This window comes from Boleophthalmus pectinirostris, unplaced genomic scaffold (assembly GCF_026225935.1).
Source record: "Boleophthalmus pectinirostris isolate CB_2022bp ecotype Guang Dong unplaced genomic scaffold, ASM2622593v1 HiC_scaffold_15, whole genome shotgun sequence".
Lineage (NCBI taxonomy): Eukaryota > Metazoa > Chordata > Actinopteri > Gobiiformes > Gobiidae > Boleophthalmus > Boleophthalmus pectinirostris.
Genome location: NW_026571070.1, coordinates 190970 through 205969, shown reverse-complemented (window position 1 = coordinate 205969; position 15000 = coordinate 190970). Strand labels below are relative to the sequence as shown.

The window sequence follows — 15000 nt, the reverse complement described above, 5'->3', positions numbered from 1 at the left end:
GTCTGTTGAAGAAGCTCCTGCTGGACGGCGGCGGGCTGCACTTCGCTCTTCAGCCTCTGGGCGGCGACGCTGAGGGCGACTCTCCCAAGTGCCCCTTGCTCTACCTCCCCCTGCTGGCCGGCTGCCTCACCGCGCTCACCTCGGGCTTAAAACCCCCCGACCAATCACGCTTCAGCCTGACCCGCCCCGACTCCGCCCACACCTCCTCTCCCCCAGTCAAGAAGCCCCGCCTGGCCCCGCCCCCCTGCCCGTACCGCCGTGCCACCTTCGACCTCAGCTTCCTGTTGGACGGGGGCGAGCGGCTGCCGGCCAACCGCGACGCCGTGTCCGGGGACGACGGCGCCAGCGAGTATTTCCGCGCGCTCCTGAGAGGCGGATTCGGCGAAGCGAGCAGCCGGGACGCCATCGCCATCAAGGACGTGAGCGTCGCCGCGCTGGCTCCCGCGCTCCACCACCTCCACGGCTGTCGCTTCGTCGCCGCGGCAACGGAGAAGTGCCAAACCCTGGACGCTTTGGTTCGCGGGGAGACGAGCGAGAACGGAAAACGGTTTGAGGAAACGCGCCTGGGCAAAGCGATGGTCGGCGCGTGTCGGTTTTTAGTCGCCGATTTGCAGAAGGAGCTGGAGGAGGTTTGCGTCGCTTTGCTCGTGTCCGGTTTGGAGAATTTCGACAAAGACAAAAGTGATTCTGAAATAGACTCGAGTCTGGATTTGAAGTCTCAAAAGCGAAAATGCGCCGACGAAGCTTCAGGTAAAAGCGCAGCGGCAGGCGGCGGCTGGATTCTGAGGCGTCTTCCGCAGATGTACCGGTTCTGTCAGAGGTACAGTTACTCGGAGCTGGGGCGCACCTGCCTCGCCGTCCTCATGGTGGCGCCGTTCTCGCAGGCGCAGGTGGCAGAAGGTCTCAGGAGCCTGGTGCAGGAGGCCGACTGCCTTCAGACGCTCAAACTGGACTTGGTGAGATTAGTAACAGAAGCTCTGAGCTGCAAAGGAAACGGAAACTGACGTGGAACGTGAGCGCCTCCTCTGGTCCCACAAGTAAATTTACCACTTATTTTTCCTGTAAACTTCCAGAAAAAAATCAAAAATGAACATGTATAAGTCGCAGTTTTTGGGGGAAATTTGTTTTATAAAATGAGAAACCAGGAGCCGACATTTCCTGTGTGAAGTGAAGTTGTAGTAAAAACAAACGAAGAGAAGAAGAGACTGTGAACGTCACAACAACAGAACAAGTTTAACAAACTCCGTCTCACTCCAAATCACTAAATCACTTCAATTCTTCATCCTCGTGTCACTTCTGAACAACTCGACCTCAACATCCAGAGTCTGTGTCACTCGTTCATTCCTTTTTCAAAATAAACCGGGTCTAAAAACCAGGTCTAAACCAGGTCTAAACCAGGTCTAAACCAGGACTAAACCCGGTCTAAACCAGGGACTAAACCAGGGACTAAACCAGGGACTAAACCAGGGACTAAACCAGGACTAAACCAGGTCTAAACCAGGACTAAACCAGGTCTAAACCGGGTCTAAACCAGGTCTAAACCGGGTCTAAAACAGGACTAAACCAGGGACTAAACCAGGGACTAAACCAGGTCTAAACCAGGTCTAAACCAGGTCTAAACCAGGGACTAAACCAGGGACTAAACCAGGGACTAAACCAGGGACTAAACCAGGACTAAACCAGGTCTAAACCAGGACTAAACCAGGACTAAACCAGGTCTGAACCAAGACTGAGTGTGAGGACGGGCTTGGAGGTGCACCTGCGTAGACCGTCAGGTGATCAGGACTGAGACCGGGACTAAGACCAAGACTGAGATCTGGACCAGACCGGGACTGACACCGGTTCAGCCGTTATCCGTTTTTTCTATTCTTCATTTAAACACAAAATCGAAAACTGAAAAATCTAATCTTTATGTGTTTTTTCATTTTGGTTTTGGGGACAAATAATGAAGAAAATAGTCGTTTTTTCATTTTCCTATTTTTGGTTTTATTTTGAAAAACAAATGAACGACTGACATGTGGATTCTTGGAGGTCTCAGACTCAGTTCAGTTAGAATTATTTGTGTCTTTCTGAATCTCGACAGGATGGTTTCGGTGTCACTGAAGTCCAGACTTTGTCCATCGTCCAGTGACTTCAGGAAAGTTTCACGGTTCATCCTCCTGGTGTCACAAGTTTCTCTCTCACTCCAAACTTTCTTTCTGCTGCTCCATTTCCGTTTTCAGCTGCAGATTTCACGACTCGCAGTTTGTAAATCTGCAGAATCAGATTTTGTTTTTGGGAGCGTTTGTGTTCAGTCTTCTCAGTCGTCTTGATAAGTTTTGAAAAATGTAATTTAAGTTTGGAAAAATTTAATATATAAGTAGTAAAAATAAGGAGAATAAATCGCAGGAAAGACCCAAACCATGAAAAAAGTTCGACTTGTTGTCTGAAAAATATGAAATGCAGGTTATTGCAAAGAATTTGACATCATTTTAAAAGTGATTATCTTGAAGTCCAGCTCAATGATGAGGTTGAGGTTGGTCCAGATCTTTTAGTCCTGCAGAAGATCCTTTCTCTTTACATTTTTGGTTCCAAGTCCAAATTTGTTTTCCAGTTGCTGAAGTTTTTCCAAATGTTGTTTTGAAGCTGCTCAGTCAATCACACAAAATGATTCTGTTTGTGAACAACTCAACCTGAAAACACGACAAAAATAAAACTTTCAATATAAAATCTTGATCTGCTTCTAAACATCCTGTGAAAATTTGAGGTTATTTCAACAAGAAACACCAAAATTATGTCAAATTTTTGGGACACCTGTAGATTAAAAGTTTGAAAGCTCAGGACGAATCAGCTCCGTGGAAGAAAAGACCCCAAGACCTTTTACTTCAAATCTGTTTCTGAAACCAAAATTATTAAAACATTTCACTGAATCTTGAGTTTTAAATCTGCTTTTCTGCTTTACGTAACAGATGTGATCCTTTTATCCTCTTAATATTTGAATTTTATGGGGAAAATTTACAGAAAATTTACTTCTGGGACCAGTTTGGACTCGGAAAAAGGTGAGACTATCGAACTCCTACACTCCTTCTAATGTTTCCTCCTCAAAAACAGAGCTGGAGTTGAGGAATCAACGTTCGAAAAGAAATCAGAAAATAACGTGATAAAGGACCTTTAAAAAATACTGGGGAAAAAATGGATTTGAACTTATTAAACCCGTCAGATGCCCTTCCGTCTTCCTGTAAACCTTTGTGTCAGATGTTCTTCCTTTTGGACTAAACTGAAAATGTGTCAAATCAAGAGTCGTGTTTCCCTCCTGTCGATGCGTCTAAAGTCCGACACACACTTCAGGATTTTTCGGTTTCAAACGATTTTTAAACATGCCACAAAAAGCGCAAACCAGAGACACGAGGAGAATCTGATGAGATTTTAAATCTGACGAGATTTTAAATCTGCGAACTCAAAGACGGCAGCAGGATCCGTCTGCAGACCACAGGATGTAAAGTTCTGGGTTCCCACGGTGATGGAAATCCTGGAAAAGTCATGGAGTTTTCGTATCTCTTTCCCGCAGCTCCAGGGTTCAGTTCAGTTCTCATGAGGCTGCTGCGATTATTTTCAAACATTTACACGTTTTGTTTAAAAGAGACGACAATAAATAAATGCACTGACACGATTTTGAATGTTCAAAAACTATAATCCCAAACAATCCACATGTCATTTGTCTTTCAAAATAAAACCAATAATAATAAAAGGAAAAAAACAACTATTTTCTTCATTATTTGTCTCCAAAACCAAAATGAAAAAACAGATAAAGATTTGATTTTTCAGTTTTAAATTTTGTGTTTAAATGAAAAATGGAAAAAACTGATAACAGCCGTTTCCTGTTTTTGTGACTTAAACTGTTTTCAGTCCTGGTCTGGTCCCGGCCTCAGTCCTGGTCTTAATCAAGGTCTGGTCCTGGTCCCAGTCCCGGTCTCAGTCCTGATCTGGTTCCGGTCTCAGTCCCGGTCTCAATCCCGGTCTCAGTCCCGGTCTGGTCCTGTTTACACACGGTTTAGGAATAAAATCTCGTTATTTTCTCTGTTTTCTGAGTTTGTATTTTCTGTCTTTTTGTGTCCGTCTCTTCTGCTCTGGACGTTCAGATTTCTCGTCTGTTTCTGTTGCGTTGCTGAAGTTTCGATCTGACAGAAACACACGAGAACGAGGAACACGACAGCTTCACAATCGCACACGAAGACAAAAAGTCAAGTCACAAAGAAATTGTCCTGTGGTGTGTGGCGGCCTGAACGGTTAAACTGTTTTTTATTTAATTTTTTTACTTTCAAATGTAAATCGTCTGGGTGTTGACGTGACAGATCTGCAGATGATCCGTCACGTTTGGTTTCTCGGCCTGATCGACGTGTCCTAAATCACCTGTAAATGTTTTTGTTCTTTTTTTTTTTATATTTAATAAAATTTAATTGAATTTGAGCTTTTCACTGTGAAGAGAAATCAGGATGTTTTTGTGCAGCGACAAATGAGAAAAGTGGAAAACATGAATTTATGCATAAAACGACGTCAAAGAATGAATTTTGAGTTGTGTTGGGGGGTTTTTTCAGTTCGATTAAATGCTCTGGGGTGTTCTGCCTGTATGTGTATGGGGGAATGTTCATGCGGTTGCCATGGAGACGCGACGCACACATTAATGATGAAAACGTTTAAATCAGAAGTGTCAAACTCATTTTGTTCTGGGGGTCGAGTCCAACCGGATCAGAAAACTCATGTCATATAAACCCCAAAAATAACAAGAAGTTCAAATATTTGTGCAGAGAAACACAAATCTATTACACAAATCTTTTTGAATTGATGAACTCTTTCTTTTACTAAATATTATATTATGAACAACCTGAAACTTTAAGAAAAATACAATTTCAACACAAAGTTTGAACATGAACTTGTCTGTAAACAGGAATAAGTCCATTTTTCTTTTTCCACTTTTTCTCATGTTGGACATTTTTCTGATGAGGGAGTCACGGTCAACAGTCAAAACCATCGTCCTTTAAGACGTTTGGAAAGAGACAAGTCTTCATTTGTGCTGCTCTGGTGGGAGGGGCCACGTACAGAGACTCTGCTCTGGTGGGAGGGGCCACGTACAGAGACGCTGGAGACGCTGCTGTGATAAACACCACAGAAAATTAACACCATTTTAATAGAAAATATCATTATAATATTTTAGCAGAAAATCAGACGAGGGCCAGATTAAAGGTGTTGGTGGGCCGGATCTGGCCCCTGGGCCGTATGTTTGACACCCCTGGGTTAAAGTTTTAAATCTGAAATCTCAAGAAAAATGACAAAATGGATTCAAACCTCACAGTTTCGTTTTCCTGTGGTCTGAGTGTTCGTCCTGTTCAAGAGTTTGAGGTGAAAGCTGCCGTCGTGTCCTTGGGCAAGACACTTCACCCCCCTAACCCCCACTCTGTGTGTGTGTGTGTGTGTGTCTGTGTGTGTGTCTGTGTGTTTGTTTGTGTGTGTGTCTGTGTGTGTGTCTGTGTGTTTGTTTGTGTGTTTGTTTGTGTGTGCGTGTGTGTGTGTCTGTGTGTGTTGTGCGTGTGTGTGTGTGTGTTGTGTGTGTGTGTGTGTGTCTGTGTGTGTGTGTGTGTGTGTGTGTGTGTGTGTGTGTGTGTGTGTGTGTTGTGTGTGTGCGTGTGTGTGTGTCTGTGTGTGTTGTGCGTGTGTGTGTTGTGTGTGTGTGTTGTGTGTGTGTTTGTACTTTTGAGTCTTGAAGGTGGAAACGTGCGATAAAAATTTGCCCAGTTACCAAGTACTATTACTACTACTACTACTACTACTACTACTACTACTACTACTACTACTACTACTACTACTACTACTACTACTACTACTACTACTACTACTGCTAGTACTACTACTAGTACTGCTACAACTACTACGTGTCTCCCTGTAGTTGTACTTGTACTGGGTGTAGTTGTACTTTTACTGGGTGTAGTTGTACTTTTACTGGGTGTAGTTGTACTTTTACTCCGCGTCTCGTGTTGTGTCGTATAAATAAATGTGGACTTGGCTCAGGATCTGAGGAGGCGGAGTCAGAGTTCAGACCAGGACAGACTCAAGGACAAACTCCACAGAATCAAACTCCACAGAATCAAACTCCACAGAATCAAACCAGGGACCAACTTTTCCCCGAATCTCTTGGTTTTCATCCCGTCGACGTGTGACACTCGAGCTGCACACAAGGTACGACCACCTTTATTTTTAGATTTTAGATTTAGATTCAGTTTAGATTCAGGTTGATTTGAGGTAAACAGAGACGCAGCTGAGGCTCGGGCCCGGACACGACCTGAAGTGACCGACCTGAGGCGACCTGAGGCCAACGCTCAAACTTTTCACTAAAACAAGTTTCTATTTTATTCTAAAACACGATGTGCGGTTCTAGGAGAGTTTACAGGAGTTTAGTTCAGTTTCACTTTTGCACAGAAATGCAACAGGTGCCAAAAACTCCTCAATGTTACTTCAAAATAATAATACTCAAGTACAAGTACAACATAGTGCTCAAGGAAATTACTCAAGTACAAGTAAAAATGTATTTGGGATTTATCTGATTTCTAATTTGAAGTGAATGTGAAGGACAAAACATGAAATAATAAAATAAATACAAAACCAGATGTACAAAATCAAGTACTGTTACTCCAAAATATTACTCAAGTAGAAGTAATGTTACTTCAAAATAATATTATAAAATAAAAGTACAAAGGAGTGGTCAAGGACATTACTCAAGTACAAGTAAAAATGTATTTGGGATTTATCTGTTTCTAATTTGAAGTGAATGTGAAGAACAAAACATGAAATAATAAAAAATAATAATACAATTAATAAAAATTTATAAAATTTATTTTAAAAAATAAATACAAAATTAGATGTTTTCAGACAGACACAAAAATTAGACAAACTAAAACCTAATCAGTAAAAGTACTGTTACTTTAAAAATATTACTCGTGTCGTAGTAAAAATTTGCTGTCAGAAAAGTGCATTTCTTTTAAAAGTTCCTTTTATTCCTCCATATCTTATTTTCTTAAAGCTGCACTGTGTAACTTTTCTGGCTGAGGTTCTGCTGTCTGCTGTTGCCATGGAGACGCTGTTGCTTTGTCTGGAATGTTCCACAGTGTGGCATTAAAGCACCTGCATTTATTTATTGCAGAAGTTTTTGTTGCAGTGATGCACGTGCGCGTTCTTCTCTGACTGTGCACACACATACACACCGTGTTTAATGCCACACTGTGGGACATTTCAGACAAAAGCAGGAACATCTCCATGGAGACGAGCGGGTAGCAGAAAAGTTCCATAGTGCGCTGTAAGTCACATGATCAGTGAGTAGTTTTACTTGATCAGTGAACCCCCCGCTGCAGCTGTGGCGCCACCATCAGGACGCTCTGAGGAAACACCTGCAGTGACGTCACGCTGGGGGTGTTCTACATGTGCCTCTATGGAGGAATGTTCAGCTGTTACGAGGGTCGCCAACTCCCTGAAAAATAAATAAGGGACACTTCATGGCAGTGGCCGGTGTCCTGGAAACAAACTGCAGGAAGCTCATTACGACGGGGCAGCTCATTTTGACAGACACCGTAGAGCACCGTCGTCCGCGGCGCCGTCGTCCGCGCCGCCGTCGTCCGCGCCGCCGTCGTCCGCGGCGCTTTGCTGTTTTCTGGTATCTTCTTTGCAACACAAACAGCCTCGACCAATCAGACGATGAGCGGGCCGAGTGCTGTCGGCTCCTCGGTCACAGAACGGGAGCCGAGAAAACGTTTACTGTACGTTTTCTTACAAAAGGTCGTTCCTTTGACTACACATTATTATTCTCACTGTGATACGGGACAAAGTGCGTCTCTTTAAAGCTCAATACGGGATGTTACGCGGGCACATTGATTCGGATCATTAGTTGTTTGCCCGTGGCGCTCCAGACTCCGTGCTCGCCCTGACAGTGGCCTCGCCCGTCCGTCAGGTGCAGGGTGGGCTCCATGTGGCCTTCGTTCGACATCAGCCGTTTGTTTTGTCCTGGTGGGAGCGTCCGTCCTGTTTTCACTTTTCTTTTGGGTTCAGGTTTATTTGGGTTTTTCTCATCTTTGGTTCCAGGCACCGGCTTCTACGGCGCTGTACGCTCGGCCCGGTGTCGCACCTTTTTGTTCTGTTTGGCCGGTTCGCCAGGTCCACCTTTCTGTTTATTACTTTTCATTATTTTTGGAGGCACGGGAGGGTTTTTAAATTTCTTTAAAAACATTTCACTAGCTAGGACCACGCCAACGACAACATAGTGCGAAGTAGTTTATTGATAATGTACAAAGCGAGGCAAAGATGGCTGGGTTGAGACTATGGGTGGGGGCTCCGTCTCAATCTACAATTGGCCCAGCCGGAACGGGACCCTCCTTGTAGGGGTCTTATGACTGAAAGACAAAATAGGGGATGGGAGGGTGGGGTCGAGTTCGCCGAGACAAACTGGGATGATGGGAAAGGCTGCTACATATAGGCTTCTGGGAAATTAGAGGCGTGGTCGAGGTGAGTTGTGGTTCGCCGGTGAGAGGAGAGGGCGGCTGAGGCGTGGTCCTGCTCCTGAATCTCAGTTAATCGTATTAACTACATTTAAAAAATTCAGAAACAACAATAACTAAAAGAAATTAAAGAGCTGGAATTTGACTCCTGTGTCCTTTTTAAATATGTTGGGACTCAACTTTCGGGACATGTACTTTTGTTTCTGAATACCGGACGATTCCGTATTCAATGCCTCTAGCTGTTGCCACGGCGACACAATGTACACGTTAGCAAACACATAAAAGTTTTAACATCATCTGAAAATGCAAAAGTGATTTAAAGAGCAGGTTTCATTTCCCTGTGATCAGAATGTTCAGGATCCTGTTCAGGAGTTTGATTTGACACTAAAAGGAGAAAGTGACGCACTGAAAAAACTGCTTCCTAATGCTAATGCTAATGCTAATGCTAGTGCTAATGCTAGTGCTATGCTAGTGCTAACGCTCGTGCTAATGCTAGTGCTAACGCTCGTGCTAACGCTCGTGTGTGACTGTTGTTCTGAGATTTGGACGTCAGTGTTAAAAAAAAAATGGACTCAGCTTAAAATAGAACTGAGCTGCTGCTGCTGAGGAGGTTTGAGTTCACGGTGCCAACAACAGTTGATAAGTTAATCATTTCTTGGTGTAAACGAATTATTCCTTTTTTTTTTAAAACGTGAATATTATTTCACACAAAAACATATTTAAAGTCCAGCGGGAGTTTTATTTTGTTTGGTGAAGTCATTTATATTAGTTAACCTAAGAAATGATTCACTTATAAACTCTTAAAAAAGCCTCGCAGCAGGTTTGTTATTCCAAGTAGAACAGAAGTAGAACATTAAATCTTATTTACTCATGGTGTAATTCCACATTTCAAACCCTTTGGCCTGTTGTGTTCTGTTGTGTTCTGTTGTGTTCTGTTGTGTTCTCCTCATGTTCCGGAGTGTTCTGTTGTAAACAGTGTGTTGGTGTTTTCTCTTGGAGCACGAGAGTCAAACTCAAACTCACAGAGGCCAAAATAAAAAACTGGGACTAAGTCGTGGGACAAACTAAATATTTATTGAAAAATTTCAACAACATCTGCAGGTTTTCTCTTCTGTAATGTTAAACCTTTTCTTATTCAAATAAATGTTTAATAATAGTTTTACTTAAACACTACATCCAGAACAAACAGAATTTAAAATAATACAATTTTAAATAAATAATGTCTCTATAATCTTTCTGTAGCCGGCAGCAGCTCTAATACATGTTTGATATGAGCTCACGGACCAAATTTGGCCCTCGGACCTGAGTTTGACATGTCTGTCTTAGAGTTTTCTTCTGTTTTTTTCTCAGATGTCGTTCTCTTCTGGAGCGCTCGCTGCTCGGAGGCTGATGACGGCGGCGGCGGCTTCGGCGGAACACGAGGGCGGAGGTACAGACGCTCACATAAAGCCACACTGCGGAACTTTGGAGCTAAAATACACTCAAATAAAAGCATTTGTTTTTTTTGTTTTTTTTTTTTTAATTTTGTATGTTTTTATTCCACTGAAAAACTCGTAGTGCGCGGTCTTGCGTCTTCACAAACCTGACTCGTTCTGGAGGAGGCGGGGCTCAGAGAAATGAAAGGTCCAACCCCCTGGAGGAGTTCGGACGCAGAGCCTGGGTCGTGTGGAGGTGAGGGACGACTCCACCCACACCAGCTCAGGCTCCTCCCCCAGAGCTCAGGAGAGAACCATTCTGTACAGACAAAAATGTGAAAATAAACCCCAGGATCATGTGGAGCAGATTCATACGAACATCTGAAGGTCAGAATGTCGAGGTTCACAGCAGCAGGTCCAGAGACGGGACATAGATGGTCCTGGTCCTGGTCCTGGTCCTGGTCCAGCCCTGTGTTGGGACTTTGATCCACGTCTCTTTGGATTTGTGAGCAGGATGTGGGATGTGGGCTGAGCTTTTGTCTTCTTCCTCCTTCTTCTCCTCCTCAGCTCACAGATGGAAAGTGTGATGAGACGATTCTCCAGTTCTCATCAGAACCACCGCGGGTCCAAAAAGTCTGGACGGTGTTTGTGTCCGTGAAGGAACCACAAACCCAAACGACAGAAAAGCCATGAGCAGCTCGAGTCTGTGTTTTCTTCTGGTCGATGTAAATCCGTTGGTGTTTCTGTCCAATCAGAACCTTCCTCAGCCCAGTTAAAAAACAAGTTTTCCATCAAAACCTCAATTCAGAATTATAATTTCTGTGTAAACTCCAAGGAGAATATTTTAATTCCAAAGTATTTAATTCAGGAGAATTAATTTGGAATGAAAAAACATCCTGTAAACGTGGTTGTGTTGTTTTATTTGTTTGTTTGTTTGTTTGTTTTTCCAGCTCGTACGTGGAAGATCCTGTCGTTCGTGGTGGCATTTCCGGGCGTGATCGTGTGTATGGTGAACGCTTACCTCAAAGCACACGAGCACGAGAACGAATTCGTCCGGTACTCCCACCTGCGCATCCGCACCAAGGTACAAATACTACAAATACTGCTACTACTACTACTATTATTATTACTACTGCTACTACTACAGCTATTACTATTACTACTACTACCATGATGAGTTTAGAAGCACCCTTCACGACTCAACTTTGATGTCACGGTGAAACTAACAACTAGCAGGCTAACAGTGCACTTCCTGACTCTGGGAACTTTCTGCAGAGACAGAACCAGGACCAGGACCAGGACCAGGGCAGAGACTTTTCTTTAAACCTGTTTTTGTTTGTTTCTTTGTGTTGTGTTTGTAGAGGTTCCCGTGGGGCGACGGGAACCACAGTCTGTTCCACAATCCTCACACCAACCCTCTGCCCGACGGCTTCGAGAGCTCCCACCACTGAGCCGCCCACGAGAGGGCACCTGACACGCCAGCGCCCCCTGCTGCTCACACCCGGGCGCATACACACAGGCACACACACACACACGCACACGCACACGCACACACACACACACACACACACACACACACACACACACCTGAGCTCGGCTTCAGCTGCTCCTCTTCCTCCTCCTGGTGCGTTCACTGTCTGCTGTAAAACTTCAACTTTTAATTCTAATAAACAATGTACAAAACAAAACCTGCTGCTCCTTTTATTTCACTTTTACACTTTTATATATGAAGGTGGAGTTTAGAGTCACAACTTCAATGTGATTATTATTATTATTATTTTTTTTTTTTTTTACAATGTAGTAAAAATGTACAAATCCTTCCATTTATTTTGTGACAATTGTCGTAGCACCAACATTTTTACCTTGGGCTGGGAACGTTCAGAAGTTGCCGATACGAACCAGATCTCGATACAGCGCACTTTTAGTTTGATATGTTTTAAATCGATTCGATACGGTTCAATAAAAAATAAAGTGTAAATTGTGTGTGATACTAAAAGTCTCGTTAAATCACCTTTGGTGTTTTGGAAGCACACATCTGATTCACTTTTGTATTTATGAAGTTCACAAACACATTTCTCGAGTCGTTTTCCGCTGTTAGGATCCAACAACCACAACAATTACGACGTCCGAATCCCAAAACTAAAATATGACAATATCAGAAGCAGAAACAAAAGTGAAATGGATCAAAAGACTTGAAAAGATTTGACAATAGACACGTCCCACTGGGAAAACAAACATGGAGGTTTGATCATCACTTTTTCGGAAAATCCTTCCCAGTGTGAATTGTGCAATGACCGGAAATCTGACATTTGTGACACTAACGGCTTCTTGTGTGATTGGACGTCCTTGAGACTCTGGATCATGTTTCATGTTTATGCTGAAAATCAGATTCTACTCTCATTTCTGCACTTGTCGGTTTCATATATATTTTTATTTATGTGTAAACAGATACAGACGTGTCATTCAGAAAACACACGTACACACACCGAGAAAACATCACTTACAAAATGGTTCCCTGTGTAACTGGTGCAGAAACCAGGCTGAACACAGTAGGAGGTCACAGTACTGCTACTTCAACACAAATATTACTCCAATTGTAGTAAAAATATGCTGCTAGAAAAGTACAATATCTCTAAAAAGTAAAAAAAATCACAAGACACGTTCAGATTTGTATGAAGAGGTTTTAGGTGGAAGAAACAAAACTGACAGAACCAGCTCCAGCTGAACTCCAAACAACAGTCACCATCACACCACCGTTTCACTCGCCGTCACTCGGCGTCGCTCGGCGTCGCTCGGCGTCGCTCGGCGTCGCTCGGCGTCACTCGGCGTCACTCGGCGTCACTCGGCGTTCTGCCAGGGCGCCGCCCCCTCGGCCGAGAAGTGCTCCATGAACACGTCCCTCACCCTCATCGCCTCATTGGTCGGTCTGTGCGCCCACCCGCGCTCCAGCCGCCGCAGACGCCACGTCACGCCCCTGTTCACCTCGTCGTCACTGACCCCGCCCCCGTCTCCACTGGCCCCGCCCCCGCTCTCTGCGTCCCCCTCTGGCGCTTCGTCTTCCTCGGCCATGTCGTCCTCCACAGGCTCCCCCCACTCAGGCTCCGCCTCCTCAAGCCCCGCCTCCATCCTCACCTCCTCGCCCTGAGGCCCCTCCCACAACGGCTCTACACCAACTGACCCCTCCCCCACAGGCTCCGCCCCCTTGGCTACAGGCCCCTCCTCCTCTGGCCCCTCCCCTTCCTCCTCTGGCCCCTCCCCCTCCTCGTCTGGCCCCTCCTCCTCTGACAGGATGAGGTTGTGCAGGAGACACGTCGCCCTCACACACTGCTCCGCCACCTCGGGCCTCGTCTCGGCGGGACGGCGGTACAGGCCCCAGTGCGACGCCAGGCGGGCGAAGGCCCTGTCGGCCGCCCTCTGAGCGCGCGCCAGGCGCTGGTTAAACACGCGCTTCTGCGGCGCCACGAAGTGTCCAGTGAACGGGCGCATCACGTTGGTGCGCAGCGTGAACGTCTCGTCCGACACGAACACGTAGGGCTGAGGTCCCCGGAGCTCCGCCCCCGGGAGCGGCGCCGGCGGCGGCAGGTCCAGTTTGCCCTGGCTCAGAGCCTGTCCGAACACGGAGCTCTCCAGGATGCCCTCGTCGCTGACCCGCCCGAACCCGCCCACCTCCACCACCAGGAAGCGCGAGCGAGCGTCCACCACGGCGAGCAGCACCACCGACGACGACCTCTGACCCTGAACGCCGGAGCGGGGCGGGGCCTTGAGCAGCACCTGCCGCCCGTCCAGCGCGCCGCAGCACAGCGGGAAGTCAAAGCGGCGCCGGAACTCCTCTGACACGGAACGCCACCGCTCCAAACCCGGCGGCGCCAACACCTCCCCCTTCAGACCGTCCCACAGCGCCGCCACCACCTGCGGCACGATCTTACACACCGACGACAACGCCACGCGGAACATCTCTGCCACGCTGTGGAAGTGCTCCCCCGACCGCAGGTACCTGCAAACCCAGGTCAAAGGTCAGAGGGGTCACACCAACATACAGGTCAAAGGTCAAACATCACAGATCGTACGAGAGCTCAGAGCGTCGTGACGGAAAAACAAACGAGTCGTTTATCGCTGGAGAAATGCTAACGCTAATGCTAACGCTAATGCTAATGCTAACGCTAATGCTAACGAATCTGTCGCAGCAGAAACGACTCGAGTCATTTTGGTCTCAGAGTCACAGGTCAGACCCTAAAACCGACCAGAGTTTAGCTGAATTTATTGCATTTAGACAAGTTTATCTGTACCTGACCTGAGGCACTGACCTGAGGCACTGACCTGAGACACTGACCTGAGACACTGACCTGAGTCCGATGCAGAGACGCAGGGAGGCGGGGATGGAGCGTCTGTAGTTGGTGTCCTGGAGCGTCAGACTTTCTCCCACGAGACGCAGCAGCTCCTCAAACTGTCCCCGAGACAAACCCACGAGCCGCACGAAGCTCCCGTCCTCCTGGAACAGCTCCAGGAACAACTGCTGGTACTGGTCCGACTCAGAGCGCCGCTGGTGCTGGTCCGACTCGGAGCGCCGCTGGTGCTGGTCCGACTCCGCGCGCCGCTGGTGCTGGTCCGACTCGGAGCGCCGCTGGTGCTGGTCCGACTCCGCGCGCCGCTGGTGCTGGTCCGACTCGGAGCGCCGCTGGTGCTGGTACGACTCCGCACGCCGCTGGTGCTGGTCCGAATCGGAGCCTTCACAGAGTAAATACAACTGTCACTCACATAGACACGCCCCCACGACACAATGAGCCAATCAACACGACTCTGAACGAGGGGCGGAGTCAAGAGTGTGTATGTGTGTGTGTATGAGTGCGTCTAGATCAGTGGTGCTCAATACGTCGATGTCGATCTACCAGTCGATCTCCAAGGTCGTGTGGGTAGATCGTCGTGTCTCGTCTCGGACTCGTGTTTGGACTCGTGTTTGGACTCGTGTTTGGACTCGTGTTTGGACTCGGTCTTGTCTCTCACTCGAGGTTTGACACTCGACAAGTGTGATCATATTTCATTCCGGCCGCTGCTGTTGGTAATAAACTTGT

General features: G+C 46.3%; 3 protein-coding genes across 6 annotated transcripts in view; 2 read left to right on the top strand and 1 right to left on the bottom strand.

The window, feature by feature from the left end:
* Nucleotides 1-4555, top strand: part of armc5 (armadillo repeat containing 5) — a 21705-nt gene extending 17150 nt beyond the window's left edge. Inside the window, exons 11-12 of one of the 4 annotated variants that reach the window (XR_008631820.1) lie at nt 1-1398; nt 1603-4555. The exon at nt 1-1398 is cut by the window's left edge and continues 8 nt beyond it. Coding sequence is in view for 1 of the 4 variants with exons in the window: in XM_055150971.1 (XP_055006946.1) it covers nt 1-1004 (1004 nt within the window). In the remaining 3 variants the exon portion in view is untranslated. The other 3 variants (XR_008631819.1, XR_008631818.1, XM_055150971.1) reach the window with 3 other exon arrangements.
* Nucleotides 4556-6081: 1526 nt separating this feature from the next.
* On the top strand, nt 6082-11619 carry LOC110173366 (cytochrome c oxidase subunit 6A, mitochondrial-like). Its single transcript, XM_020939366.2, has 4 exons — nt 6082-6210; nt 9867-9945; nt 10882-11015; nt 11293-11619. The coding sequence occupies exons 2-4, from the start codon at nt 9867-9869 to the stop codon at nt 11380-11382; spliced, it is 303 nt and encodes a 100-aa protein (XP_020795025.1). The 5' UTR covers nt 6082-6210; the 3' UTR covers nt 11383-11619.
* Nucleotides 11620-13059: 1440 nt separating this feature from the next.
* LOC129408167 (uncharacterized) overlaps nt 13060-15000 on the bottom strand; it is a 6271-nt gene continuing 4330 nt past the window's right edge. The window contains exons 4-6 of the mRNA XM_055151196.1: nt 14275-14656; nt 13203-13925; nt 13060-13072 (exon numbers count right to left, since the gene is read on the bottom strand). Of these exons, the coding sequence (XP_055007171.1) occupies nt 13060-13072; nt 13203-13925; nt 14275-14656 (1118 nt within the window). The remainder of the gene's footprint in view (nt 13073-13202; nt 13926-14274; nt 14657-15000) is intronic.